This window comes from Pogoniulus pusillus, chromosome 12, assembly GCF_015220805.1.
Source record: "Pogoniulus pusillus isolate bPogPus1 chromosome 12, bPogPus1.pri, whole genome shotgun sequence".
In the NCBI taxonomy this organism is placed as follows: Eukaryota; Metazoa; Chordata; class Aves; order Piciformes; family Lybiidae; genus Pogoniulus; species Pogoniulus pusillus.
The window spans coordinates 16,605,559-16,620,092 of NC_087275.1; the positions used below are offsets into that span (position 1 = coordinate 16,605,559).

At 38.4% G+C, this 14,534-nt stretch overlaps 1 protein-coding gene across 8 annotated transcripts in view; it reads left to right on the top strand.

Moving 5' to 3' along the window:
• The window catches only part of ITSN1 (intersectin 1), a 133,762-nt gene that overhangs the window by 29,856 nt on the left and 89,372 nt on the right, over positions 1-14,534 (top strand). For 7 of the 8 annotated variants that reach the window (XM_064152466.1, XM_064152465.1, XM_064152468.1 and 4 more), the window contains exons 3-7: positions 695-787; positions 2,142-2,205; positions 9,315-9,475; positions 10,910-11,089; positions 11,704-11,803. In XM_064152466.1, the coding sequence (XP_064008536.1) occupies positions 695-787; positions 2,142-2,205; positions 9,315-9,475; positions 10,910-11,089; positions 11,704-11,803 (598 nt within the window). The remainder of the gene's footprint in view (positions 1-694; positions 788-2,141; positions 2,206-9,314; positions 9,476-10,909; positions 11,090-11,703; positions 11,804-14,534) is intronic. The other variant, XM_064152471.1, reaches the window with a different exon arrangement.

Consider the following 14,534-nt stretch of genomic DNA (forward strand, 5'->3'; position numbering starts at 1 on the left):
GAGCTAGAACTGGAGAAGTATAGTGGAAGCATAACACTGTAGAAGGGTATTGATTCTCAGTGTGAACTATTAACCTCCAATTTATGAGTATGGTGTGTAGGATCTTGTCTGTATAACATTCCTACTCAGCTTTCTCATTCTCAGAAGAATGAGGATCATGCTTTCCTGTGCTGTTGCTGCCTATGAAACATCTTCTTGTGGTTAGGTCATAGTTTTGCTGGACACCCATAGAAAGTTCTACTCTTACTATGGTACAAATTCACGTAGTACATCACTGACTATTTGAGGAAACTTTTCAACTAAAAAGAACTTGCATTTCAACTGTATGTGTCCTGGAAGGCAAATAGTCTACCATTTTCTAAAGACCTAGTGTTGATCTTTCTGCATGATATTCTCTGGTATACTGGTATTTATAAGATTGATTGTACTTAGAGCAGACTGGATGTAACCTACATTTTTGCATGAGCCATGTAAGTGAATCAGTGCTCAGTAGCCATCTTAATTTGGTAACATTTATTTATGGTAAGTTCCTAAGTACTAACTGGCTATTTAAGGATACTTGGAGCTTTCAGCTATAGGCATTGGATGTGCATGCAGTTTTCGGAAGTCCAGTCTGATATAATTACACTCAGAAGTAACAATAGTGTAGGTTTCAGAGAATATTTCTTAATTTCTCCTTTTTTTTTTTACCTAGGCAACCTGGATATCTGGGCTGTTACTGTGGAGGAGAGAGCTAAACACGATCAGCAGTTCCATAGCCTGAAACCAACATCTGGATTTATCACTGGTAATGAAATAATTTTAATTTCTAATGCAATTAAATAATAATTAACAACCCTAATTATGCATGGAGTTGCATGGGAGCCATTTGGCCATAAGAAAAATGTTGAACAGATCTTTGTGATTTTATATTCCATTTTTAATATGCTTTGGTCCATCAACCCCATCTTTTCTGGTATTTTTTGATATTTTTTTGATACTCACCAGCTACATACCTGGCTTATGCCACTTGATTTTTCAGTAGATAGAATTAAAATTATTTGTAACTGTGGCTTTATGAAGTTCACATTCTTAGCAGTCTCTTCACAGTCATACATGCCTCCAAGTGTACCTGATGGTTTCTGCTCCTGCTACATTACAGATGCAGTACAAAATACTACTGTTTTTATTGATATCTTTTTATACTTACTGCTATTTATAGTAATTTTACAGCTTTCCTCTTCAGGTCATGTTTCCAAGTGCCTAATCATTTTGTAATTGTTTTGCTGTCGTTACTTTTACTTGGAAATGGACCGTTGCTTTCTTTAATGCTGACTTAGCAGGGTAAAGATGACTGTATTTAGTTTGTGCTAGCTGACAGGCATTATACTTTCAAAAAGTCTAAGTTAGCGTTTGTACTGATACATACTTTTCTGGAAGAAAACAAAATTTTCTCCTCACAAGGCATATGATTCTTGCAAAGACAGCTGTTCCTGTGTGTGCAAAGAATGGCAGTGAAGGCTCTAGGGCATGAGTCATACGAGGAGCAGCTGAAGCAACTGGGGTTGTTTAGCCTGCAGAAAAGGATGCTCAGTCACTCTTCTTGCAAGTGGCAAGTGATAGCGCAAGAGGAAATGCCCTCAAAATGCACCAAGGAAGGTTTAGAATGGACTTTAGAAAATATTTCTTCACCAAAAAGGTTGTCAAGCTTTGGAATTGTCTGCCCAGAGAAGTGGTTGATTTACTATTCATGGAGGTATTTAAAAGATACGTCATGTTTAGTGCCGTGGTTTGGTGGTGGACTTGGTGATGTTGGGTTAATGGTGGGACTTCATGGTCTTAAAGGTTCTGTTCAACCAAATGATGCTGGAATTAACACAAATTAGGGACTGCAAATCGTAGATTTCTTATTGTCCTAAATGTTTATGCCTGGTTCACTTCATGTGCTGACTATTGTAAACTTTAACAGTATGTGCTTGTTGGAGTTCTCTAGTAGATTTGTAAGTGACTAAATAAGCTTCTCATACTCTATTATATATGTGTAGCATTAAGTGTTTATGATTTTGCTGTTGCCTCAGTTTTAGATGCTTCTGACTAATTTCCTCTTTACTGTTACAGGTATTTTTAGCATTTTCTGAAGCAATGTCCTATTTATTTTATAGGTGATCAAGCTAGAAACTTTTTTTTTCAATCTGGATTACCTCAGCCGGTATTAGCACAGATATGGTGAGTATATGGCAGAGGATGGGAGAACTGCAATTATGTCATAGAGTGAAGTTTACTACAACAGACTTGAACAGTAACTATGCTTCATAGTTTAGGACCTAAAGTCAGTGATTTACTTTATTGTGCTTGTATACATTTTAGCTGACTTTTTATGTTACTAGTTTGGTTATTGCAAGCAGGCATCCTTCTGCAAATAACATTTTTGAGCTTGGCACTTTGCAACCCTCATTTCAAATTACTAAATGCTTTCAACTTTATTTAAACTGTGCTAATACTATCGCTAAGCACAGTGATGAGAATTAGAAATCTTCTAAAGGGAGATAGCCTTCACAAGACTTGCAAAATTGTCACAAAATTAAAACTGGTACTGATTATTTTCATTGTAGTTGGAGGTACAGCTTGAGAGCTTGAAATGTGTACTATTTCTTGGTGAGTTTAGCAAGATTAAAATCTTCCTTGCTGTATGTTACACATCACAAAGATTTCTGCAATCTGCTTGTTTCTTCATGCAGGGTTGCAAAATGTTTTTCCTCCAAATCATATGGCTCTGCCAGACATGGATGTGTTAACTTCCTGAGTTATTCATAAGTCACATTAATTGTATTGATCATATTAATCCTATTACTACTAGAACTCTTTTCTGGCTCTAGACAGTGAAATCATAGAATCATAGAATGATTTAGGTTGGAAGAGACATCAAAGATCACCTAGTTCCAACCCCCTGCAATAGGCAGGGACATCTCCCACTAGAACAGGTTGCTCAAGGCCTCATCCAACCTGGCCTTGAACACCTTCAGGGAGGGAACAGCCACAGCCTCCCTGGGCACCCTGTTCCAGTGTCTCACCACCCTCACCATAAGGAACCCTTTTTTAGAATCATAGAATAGAATCAACCAGGTTGGAAGAGACCTCCAAGATCATCCAGTCCAACCTATCCCCCAGCCCTATCCAATCAACTAGACCATGGCACCAAGTGCCTCATCCAGTCTTTTCTTGAACACCTCCAGGGACGGTGACTCCACCACCTCCCTGGGCAGCCCATTCCAATGGCAAATCACTCTCTCTGTGAAGAACTTCCTCCTAACATCCAGCCTATGCTTTCCCCAGCACAACTTGAGACTCTGTCCCCTTTTTCTGTTGCTGGTTCTATTCTATGATTCTATTCTAAGTGGGAAAGGAACTGCAGCAGGGATTGGCCTAGTAGGTGATTTGCCATAGTGCTTTCAGAGCTCTCTGAAAAAAACAAGCCCTCTGAGTTTCTAAGCGTATTGTCATATGAGTGAATTTTTATTGTATAAGAGAGCAGTGTAAGTATTTTTCACTGTCTAATATTGTAATTAAAATTGAATTGCTATAGTGTCAATATATACTAGCTAGTCAGCTGAAGTACTAGTTAAATGTCTTCTGCCTCCAGATCTGCTTGAGAATATTCTACAGTTGCCATAATTGTTTTCTAAGATGAGACACTAAGGAGTATATCTTAATTTCTGCTATTAATCAGAGCTTCCCCAGAATTCATCTTCATGGCTTTTAGTATTGAGAGTTCCTGTGTCCTTTCTACTTATTCATTTAAGAAAAGAAGTCTCTGGGACCTCAGTGAGCAAATTAGTGGAATTATTGTGGTCTATCATTACTACTTTGCCATTCAACCCTTTACAAGCTTTGGAGTCTGACAAGCTGGTAATCTATTAAGAAGCCCCTAAGTAGGCTGTGAATTGAGACTGCAGTGGCTTGGAAGGTAACTAGTTTTAAGTAGGCAGTAATCTGGATTTCTTCTAAAGCCCTTATAGATTGTGGCCTCAAAAAGCATATTTTGTGTAGCCTGTCTCTCTGGAATTCAGTGAAAACTAAATGAGTACCATCTGTTTTTTATGCATTTAGAGTAACTTTGTTTCAGGACAGACTAAACCCATTGGTTAACTTACCTGTTTCTGATAGATGCTTTCCTCACAATCTCCTTTAATTAATGGCCAAGTGTGGGAGTGAAAGATTATAGGTGGCAATCCCACGAGTTGTAACTCTTACTATATATATGTTAAGTGACTGATGTCCGAGACCTAATTGCTCCTCTAATCATGTCTGAGTTTTATAATGCAATATGGGATTGTGTGACATAGGAAAGTAAAGCTGAATAAATCCAGGGTTTTGGAACTGCAAGGAGCTTTGTTTATTTAGCACTGTGCTGTTTTTATGGAGATAGATGTTTTGTAGGCTAATCATAAGCATGTCTGACAGGAAAAAAAGTGCATGCTCAGTTTCTGTGCCACATAAATGCGAAAACAATCAAGCTGTCATTGCATTCTGCAGAAAAGAGGAGAAAAAGCAGAATGAGAAGATCTGTAGGGGAAAGATTTTTAATTATTTCTTTTCAGCGCTTGAAACAACATTGTAATGAAGCCCACTGCAGCTATGCTCAGTAGAAAACCTGTCTTATAAACACAGGCCTGTTCTGTAAAGCATGATAAATATTTAGTCAGTGTTGAATCCATTTGCTGTGCTGTGCTGGTTCCGGCCAGACCTTAAATGAAGCAAATTTAAGGACTCTACATTCTTCCAAATTTCATTAGAAGCAGATCAGAATTAGGTAGTATTATGTAATAGTTACTGTTAGCCACTTCTTGTATTTAAGGTGATATTTATTCAAAAGTGGCACTGTACATTAACAACATGACACTGGGTTCAGTAATTAGAAATGAAGATTTATTCCATACTTCCACTGGAAATCTGTCAGATACAAGCTGATTTTTATTACCATGCTGTAAAAATGTGTGTAATGTTTGTAGTGTGCACATAATTTTTATTGCACTGAAATTAGTGATGTTAATTTAAGTGAAGCCATTGTAGAATGAGTTGAACAGAAGGTCATATGTTAAATTAAAACCTACTAATGATTGTCTGACTAGAGTTTCAGTTAAAGCAATGAGACTGGTTCACATCAAAGTTTCTTATTACTGAGCAATTAATATTTTCTCATTTAGAAAGCAAGGACTTAGTATGTTTTAGCAGCATGCTCTGTAAATAGTTCCTGGAGGTTCAAGGTGGCTGACAGTGGTTTTTGTTGTATTTTTAGTCTTACTGCATTTTTATGGCCATGCATGTTAACAAGTTGAAGGACTCCACCTGTGTTTTGGTAATAGAAAGGCTTGAATTTTGTAAATCAAAGTATTTGTAGGTGTAAACACCACTTAGGTTAAACAAATAAGACACAAGTCATGTAATTACTTCAATGCAAAGAGATAAGATGTGATGATTTGGGTGTTCCCTGGCCCCCCACACTTTGGAGATCACCCAGACTAGTCTCAGATGGCTCTGGGAATATAAATGAAGCTATTTATTTACAGCTAGCACAATATACAAGCAGATATTTACAGTATATACACTTACCTTTTACTTTGTATATTTCTGTATGTAATACAGAAACACAACTCCCTTCCCAGAAACCTGAGTCCCCAGGAGGGGCTCTCAACCATGCCTACACCTTCCCCCTGCCCCTCTCAACCTTACACCAGTCCTAAGGAAGAATAGAGGTTCAGCCAAGAGGTTAAGAAGCAAAGTGGGTTAGGCCAAATGGAAGGTGAGGTTAGGGAGTAAGATGTTGTTCAGCCAGCAGCCCAAGCGAGAGTGAGAGAAAATGGTGAGAGTGTTACCTAATGTTTTCATTCTGGTTCAGCAAGACACTGAGGGAAGTAGACATCACCACTGTTTTCCTTTCACAGCCTGTAATCTAGTTTTTCTTGCCAAAACATTCTACCCTGCTTCAAACTAGCACATAAAGAACATTGTGAATATTTGAGCTGCCATTCTGGAAGGGTGAATGGTCTTCTACCTGTGTTGAGGAGTGTGTATTCTTCAGGAGGGCTACTGGCTGCTTGGAGTGCAGTCAAAGGTCTGCTAGAATAGGTTTATCCAGATCAATTTCTCTAGCTTTGTTCCTATGCATATCCTCAGATTTCTACTTAAGCCTGTTATTACTACTCATTTCTGCTGGGCATCTGACAGAAGAATGGCTAAGCAAGTGTTGAGTTAAATTTTCATTAAGAATGCCACACATTCCTTGTTGACTTTTATAGTTTTTCTCAGTTGCCTTCAAAAAGATGTTGTGTCTGCTTGTAAGAGTCAATTAAATGAAGCTAATTATCTGCTCCTGGCTTCTGTTGTTCTTAATACTCTGTAATTTTCTAATGGGGCTTTCCAACCCTCTGTATTCAATCACTGTATGTCAATTTATTTTCTTGTGTAAAACCCACAGAAAGGAGCACTTCAGAAAATACATGTAGCCATTAAGTTTCTGAAATTCTAACATTCCAAGTGCCTTTTGCTTCTTGAATGTTTTACTGGTTTTAGGTGGTGGCTAATGGATGTTGTATGAACTGTGTTGATTGTAAAATGTGAAAGGTGTATAAAGAATAAAAATATACTAAATGGTATATAAATACTAAATTTTAAATTATCATAATTAAACTATGAACTCCTCCTGAATGAATTTGACCTTTTTTTACAGGAATTTTATGTTGATAAGCTTACATTTGTGATGTAAAGAAAATTTTAGAGAGATGCAAACGTGTTTTGAAAGTTTACACCCATTTGATTGCACAGGAGTTAAAATACAGGTATAATGCATACATACATTCTGGGTGTGGGTTTGCACCCGGTGGTTTGTGGGATGTACACCCCACTGGACAGAAAGATATGATGGAAGCTAATAAACCTTTAGCATTTTTATGTCCAAAGATATTGTTTAATTCATTAAGTAAACATGAACAGAATATGGGTAACTTTGGTACCAAAATATGAAAAGCTTGTGTTGTGTTTTTAACTACTATCTAGAAGTAACTATAACTCTAATTCTGTAATATATGTTTTTCATTAACAGTTTCTGTGACTGTCCTTTCTGTTGCTTAACACGTAGATATGAGTGAAGATATGCTTAACACAGATGTGGGAGAATTTCCTTTACTGGTGTTCTCCTGCTCATTTCTTCCATATGTGTGAAGACAAACACACTGAATCTTCCACTCTAACTTAGTCTTCCACTGTGGCAGGAGGTACCAGTATGTCGCTTGCTCTTCATGGATGAGTGATCAGATGCTGAGAATCTAGAGCACTGGTGTTCTGCAAGGAAGGGGAGACATGCTTTCCAAATTTTCCCTTCTCTTTGTCCAGATTTACCATGATAGCCTTGCCTCTTCCTTCTGCTGGCTTGACTGCCGTATATCGTCTCACTGCTAGAGTAGCATCTATTTGATTATTTGTTGAATGAACCACATACTAAGCTATCATGACTGAAACTTGGATCAGAATCACTTCATGCTATGTGGGTCCAAGAACCAGCTTTAACTAAATTTGGGCTTCCAAAGACTTGCTGACAGTGAGATTAGAGGAAGGTTTAAAGTTAACCAAAAGTTAAGCTTCCCTGTTATAGATGATGTTGCCTGCAGCTTCATATACGTCCTCACATCCAAGACTTGTTCTTTAATGAAATATATGTAACAATTCAGCATCTTGCAATAAGCAGTGCAATGCCTACTTCTTAACAGTAAACCTCAGTCTACAATTTCCTCACCAGACTTCTTCAAATACTACTGCCAGGTTGTCAGTAGTATTTAGCCTTGCAACACCCACACTGATGGATTATATTTGTTTCAGTATCTGAAGGGAACCTACAGAAAGGCTAGGGAGGAACTGTTTTGAAGGGCCCATAGTGATAGAATGAGGGGCAATGGTTTTAAATTGGAGTAGGATAGATGAAGGTTAAACACGAGGAAGAAGTTCTTCACAATGAGAGTGGTGAAATACTGAAACATGTTGCCCAGAGACTGGTTGAAGCCCCAGCCCTGGAAGGTTAAATCTGACAGGGCTCTGAGCAGCCTGACCTAGTGGGAGATGTGCATGCTTACTGCAGGGGGCTTGGACAAGATGACCTTTGAGGGTCCCTTCCAACTTGATACATTCTATGATTCTGTGGCAGTCTAGTGATGAAAGACTTGTAAGTACTGGGAAATGTGGGAGTGCCTCCATTTTTGAGGAAATGCTACTGATAATCTAAACCAGGTGAGGCTCTTAAAATGTATGGTTGACCTGTGCCAACCCCTGATGAGATATGCCTGTTTGTTGAGTCTTGCCTTTTTTTTTCTTGTGGTTGGAGTTGGGAGAGTTTTCGCTTTATGAATACTTTGCCACTGCATTTATCTAGCTATTTACTTAAGTATCGGTTACAAATAACTCTCAATTTACTGCAGTACTTTTTGGTAACTTTTTATATGAAAGCTTTCCTTGACAAGAATTTGATCAGAAATAAAGCTTTAGTTTAACTAGATTACTTGAAGCTTTTTTGTTGTCATTCCATGACATGTAAATACAGACATGAACTTTGAAGTAGTTATTATTCCAATACTGAAATGGGTACTTTATTCTTCAATACAATTAAATAAACAATATTTAAAACTAAGTCTATAACTAATTACATTAACAATGTGCATTTACTGTGTTTTTCATTTTGCAGTGGCAGGAATTAACGTTCTTCTTCCTGATTATCTTCTCTCAACCTCCCAACCCTGTTCCCCACTGAGCATGGTTTTCCTTAACCATCAAATGCAGAAACAAAAAGCAAGCTGTTTGAGTCAGGCTACTTTACATGAAAACCTATTCAAGGCCTAAGCTCAATGCTTTGGGTACTATTGTTTAACTGAAAACACATTTGCACACTGCAGATGTAATGCTGTTTAGCAAAGTGCACAGATGTAAAGAACATTTTAAGTGTAGCTAACGTACAGATTTCCATACTAAGTAATTTGTTTCCCGGGGGTGCCGTCTGAGGCACCATAGTTGTATTTGTGTGATTTTGCCAAGTTTTGGTAGAACTACATTAGAGAAGAAAGATTAAGAGCTAAGGAGAGATTTAAAAAAATATATTAATCACTCCAAGAATTAAATCAAGAAGCTCTCAATTTAAAAGCTCATGATTTGTTTCATGACCTTTTTTAGCCTGCTATAATGATTTTGAGTAGAAATTAATTAGTTTTGAGCGTACATGCCTGTGTGTGCATGCTTCTTAGTTCTTGAAGTTCATAACTTAAGAACCTAACTATGAAAATCCTGTATTTTTTTAGGGCTCTAGCTGACATGAACAATGATGGGAGGATGGATCAATTGGAGTTTTCAATAGCTATGAAACTTATCAAACTAAAACTACAAGGTTATCAACTCCCATCTGCACTGCCTCCTGTCATGAAGCAGCCACCTATTTCTCTGCCTAGTGCACCTGGATTCGGTAAGCTTTTTGTTTTTCTCCTTGTTAGTTTGTATCATAGCAATCTTAAGTTGGGTGTGATTGTTGTTTTGCAGCTTCTCAAACTACTGGGAAAAAGTGCTTGTACATGTGCACACAGATTCAAAACCAATGCTTGCATATGTATGCACATGCCCTAAAAAAACAGCTCAATAAGCTTTTAGCATTCAGCCATACTGAACAACACAAGTTGAGGCCCTGCATATATGTATTCTAAACAACAGTGTGTGCAGGAATAAAGGTGGATAAGGTAGCAGGGCTAGTGCATTCCAAAGTGCATGTATTTAAGCTGTTGTCAACAAGAGATCTCCACTTTTGTCAAGATTAGCTGTGTTTTGCTTGGCATTTTACACATCATAGGAAGAATGCACCCCTCTGATTTTAGTTTATGAACAGTTCAGCACTGGAATTATCTAGAACAGCTGCTGATTCAATTCTTGTGGTAAAGTGCTGCCAAGGTTGCTGCAATTTTAAGGAAAGAGTAGGGTGAATGAGATGATGAGAGGAAAATAACTAATCATACCTCATGTTTGACACACATTATGCTGTATTTTGTACTGAGAGGTTCTTTGCCTTTCTATTTGTCGTTGCTATGAGTCAATTTGATTGGTGCCTGAGAATTCCGACTGTCCTTGACTGAATAGTGCATTTGATAAATGGTCTGCAACCTCGTTGTTTGATCAGTTGTTGCTTCCACGAGTTTTACAAACAGTTTTATTTCTGAATAGCAAATCAGTGCAACTGAACAGAGAAAATACTGGTTTAAGTGAGAAAAGGCATAATAAAATCAAACCTCCAAGAAAGCCAGCAAAACCTGTGGGTGGTTTTTTCTTTTTTTCTCATTCATTGTAGGCTTGATTTCAGACATTTGCACACAACCTCCTTCTTCCCACTGGCGTGACTGGACCTTCTTAACTTCCCTGTTATCCATGCAACTGTGCTTACACCTAAAATACCTCATTACTGTGCTTTACCCTATTAGCTTTGCACCGTTTCATCTTGACAATAGGCTGCAAGCAGTTATCCTGAAGCTTGTTCTTTTCAGCTGTGGCTAACTGTAGGCTTTGAGTTCATTACTCACTGGAAGTTGACAGTGCTGCTCTTCATTCAGTTTGAGGCAAACAATTCTTTTCTTCAGCAGATGCTAATGGACTTTTTGGTCAGTGTTGCATCCCATGTGATCTTATAAACATGCATTATAAAGTGATATGTTGTTCCCTCTGCGTTGTTTTATGTTCCCCTGCCATGCTGATGGTGCAGTGGACTGTAAGAATTCTTTCAAGGGGTGCGTAGAAGTTTCCATTTCAACTTGTTCTTTGATTCTGCATTTACTGCTGGGTTGCAGGCTGCAGTTAAATATATGTATCATCATAGAGTCTTTAAATTGGAAAAATTATCTCCTTTTCTTGCCCATAGGTATTGGGGGCATTGCCAGCATGCCATCTCTTACAACTGTTGCCCCAGTGCCGATGGCATCTATTCCAGTAGTAGGAATGTCTCCACCATTAGTATCTTCTGTTCCTGCAGCAGCAGTACCTCCTCTGGCTAATGGAGCTCCTGCTGTTATACAGCCTCTGCCTGCTTTTGCTCATCCTGGTATGCTACATACTGATATTCTGTTTACTCTCTTGCTGTTAACAAATTATTTTGCCATTTTCTTTGGATCCAGGGAACAGTAGACAGGAAAGAAGCTATTTTAACTTAAAGAATGACCTTGTGTAAGGACTATACTTTGGTTTAGCTCAGTATTAGCAAACTTATTTAAAAGTTAAAAGAAGAAACACAGGCACAGCATTCTCTTAAGAGTTATATTCAGTTAAATATTGACCCTGACAGCAGTGTGATAAATCTGGCTTGCTGCTAAACTGTTGCCTAGAAATTGATCCTCTTCTATCTATTGCTATTGAAGTACTGCTCTTTATTGGAACTGCTTTAAAATACTGGACAACATGTGATTTCTAGCATTAATCACAACATGATTTGCTGTTAGCAGGGTGTTTTGTATAACACTGCAAAAGGAAAAAAAAACGTGATGGAAGTGCCTGTGTGTTTTCGCCTATTTTGTTAGACACTGTTAACTTATCTTAATGTTGTTGAAAGTGATACCATCTGGAGAACCATAATGCTTGTATTTGTTAGGAACTAAATGCATGTCATTGAAATTCTACAGTTAAAAACAGCAATACTGATAACTGCATGTATTTTGTTAGTTGCAGCCACGTTGCCAAAGAGTTCTTCCTTTAGTAGATCTGGTCCAGGATCACAGCTGAATGCAAAACTACAAAAGGCACAATCATTTGATGTGGCAAGGTAAGCTGGTGTGGGATGAGTTTGCGTGTACCTGGTCCTCCAGAACTGGAAATGCTACCTCTTTCTCAAAATTGTTTAGTGAAATAACATTTTATTACAGAAATCCATTCCTACTGAGATACTGGTCAGGATTTCATAGGATGCTATGGTCCATGAATAATGAGTCTTTGAAATGCAATAATTCACTATTCTGGTCTGCATTGACACTATTTTCAAACTCTAGGATTACTTTTAAAAGTTAAATATTTAATACTTCTCATGTTTTAAATGTAGTTCATATAACTATTCCTTATATATTCTTCAAGCTCTGCCTGAAAAATCACCTCAAAGGTTTTTGGATTATTTTTAGGCCTAGGAAAGTGTTTAGGCAGTATGTATTTCAATATGGTTTGAAGAAATGTATCTAATAGAAACTCAAACCACAAAACCTTCCTTAGAGGAGGTAAGATAGTAATTTCCCAAAGTCTTTATAAATCAAGATTTCATAAAGGTCTATAATATATTTTAAAAGAAAAACCAAACCAAACAAGTGAAAAAACAACTAACGACATTTGGGACTTTTATGTATTTTATTTTTGTTTTCTTGTGCCTTTGTGTTAGATATCACAGAATTATAGAATTAACCAGGTTGGAGAAGCCCTCTAGGATCATCAAGTCCAATCTATCACCTAACCCTTCTAATTAACTAAACCATGGCACTAAGTGCCTCACCATCCTGCCTCCTTTTAAAAATCTCCAAGGATAGTGACTTCACCTTCCCAGGCACCTTCCAGTGCCACTCTTTCTGTGAAAAACTTCTTCCTAACATCCAGCCTAAACCTGCCCTAGTGATGTTTGAGACTGTGTCGTCTTGTTCTGTCACTGGATGCCTGGCAGAAGAGACCAACCCCACCTGTCTACAACCTCCTTTCAGGTAGTTGTAGAGAGCAATAAGATCTCCCCTGAGCCTCCTCTTCACCAGGCTGAACACCCTCAGCTCCCTCAGCCTCTCCTCACAGGGCTGTGCTCCAGCCACCTCACACCAGCCTTGTTGCCCTTCTCTGGACATGTTCCAGTACCTCAATGTCTTTCTTAAATTGAGTGGCCTAGAATTGGACACAGTATTCAAGGTGTGGCCTAACCAGTGCTGAGTACAGGGGCAGAATGTCTTGCCTGGCCCTGCTGGCCACATTACTCCCGATACAGGCCAGGATGCCATTGGCCTTCTTGGCCACCTGGGCACACTGCTGGCTCATGTTCAGTTGCCTGTTGACCAGTACCTCCAGGTCCCTCTCTGCCTGGCTGCTTTCCAGCTATTCTGTCCTCAGCCTGTAGTGCTGCATGGGGTGGTTGTGGCCAAAGTGTAGAACCTGGCACTTGGCCTTGTTAAAACTCATGGTGCTGGACTGTGCCCAGCTGTCCAGCCTGTCCAGGTCCTTCAGCAGAGGCCTCTTACCCTCTAACAGAGTGGCACTTGGTGTCCTCTGCAAACTTACTGGTGGTGGACTCAATCCCCTCATCCAGATGATCAGTGAAGACATCAAACAGGACTGGGCCCAGCACTGATCCCTGGGGCATCTAACACTATGGATTTTTTTTTTTTTTTTCAAATAAGATTAAAAATCTTTCAAACCAAACAATTATTTGTGAAATCTACTACTGTCAGGAACATAGTAATGATACTCAGGTATAATTTCCAGAGGCACAAGGAGATACCTGCTTTGTCTGTAACAACATTGAGTATGTACAGTGAATGAGGTTCAGGAAACTTCACATGAAGTGTCTTCTAGTATTCTGCAAGAGGACTGTCATAGGTTTGGGGTTAACTGTATCTGAATCTTGCTGATTGCTTTTATTACTAACAGAAGCCTGAATGTCAGATGAGACAAATTCTTTCCTGAGGTGACATGGCATGGTTCTGTGAAACTGTTTGGGCTTGGGCCAGACCTTCCTTAGGTCAGTTGCTGTTACTTCAGTAACTCTGAAATAATGTGTCAGCAGCGAAGAGGGTATTCCTTCACAGACTGCTGCTGTTGCTGAGTGATGAACTGCCCTGCTTCTTTTGGATTTTATTTTCAAGAAAACAGATAGCAAAATAATTGATTTGCAGAGTTCAAGGAAAGAGAGGAAGAAGAGACAGGTCTATTAAACTGAATTGTAAAGTTGAATTTTTGGGTTTGGGTTTCTTTTTTTCCACTTCAGAATTGTTTTTAATTCTGAGGAGGGTGAAATTCAAAATTCTGTTTGCCATGCTTTTATTTCTGTCTCCCAAGCCACCTGTAGTGAACTCTTGGCATGTGTGGTGTTTGGCATACATGATAACTGTTTTGTCCTCTAGAGTTTTTTGCTCCACCTGTGTGTCCACAAGGGAGACCTTCATTACTTAGTATGTGGTAATCTTACTTCACAGATCAAAGCACATATATATGTAAGACAAAAGTAAATTTAATAATGTGGAAATTCAAAACTAAAAAAAATTAGTGAAGAAGAAAAATCACGTGGTTGAAAGAAGATTGAATTATATTTTTTCATTATTATATTAAGAACCAGCTTGCTTTTGCTTTGCTCCCTTAGCAGAGTATTATTAGAACACAATAGTTTCTAAATAGACAATGGAAATATTAACTAGTTTGTGTCTTGTCATGCGAGCCTGGAATGTGAGGTCAATTAGTGTATTTATATAATCCTGCTCAGCTTTCAAAGATCTTACCATGATCTATCAGTGATCTTACCACTGATAGATCTTACCTGA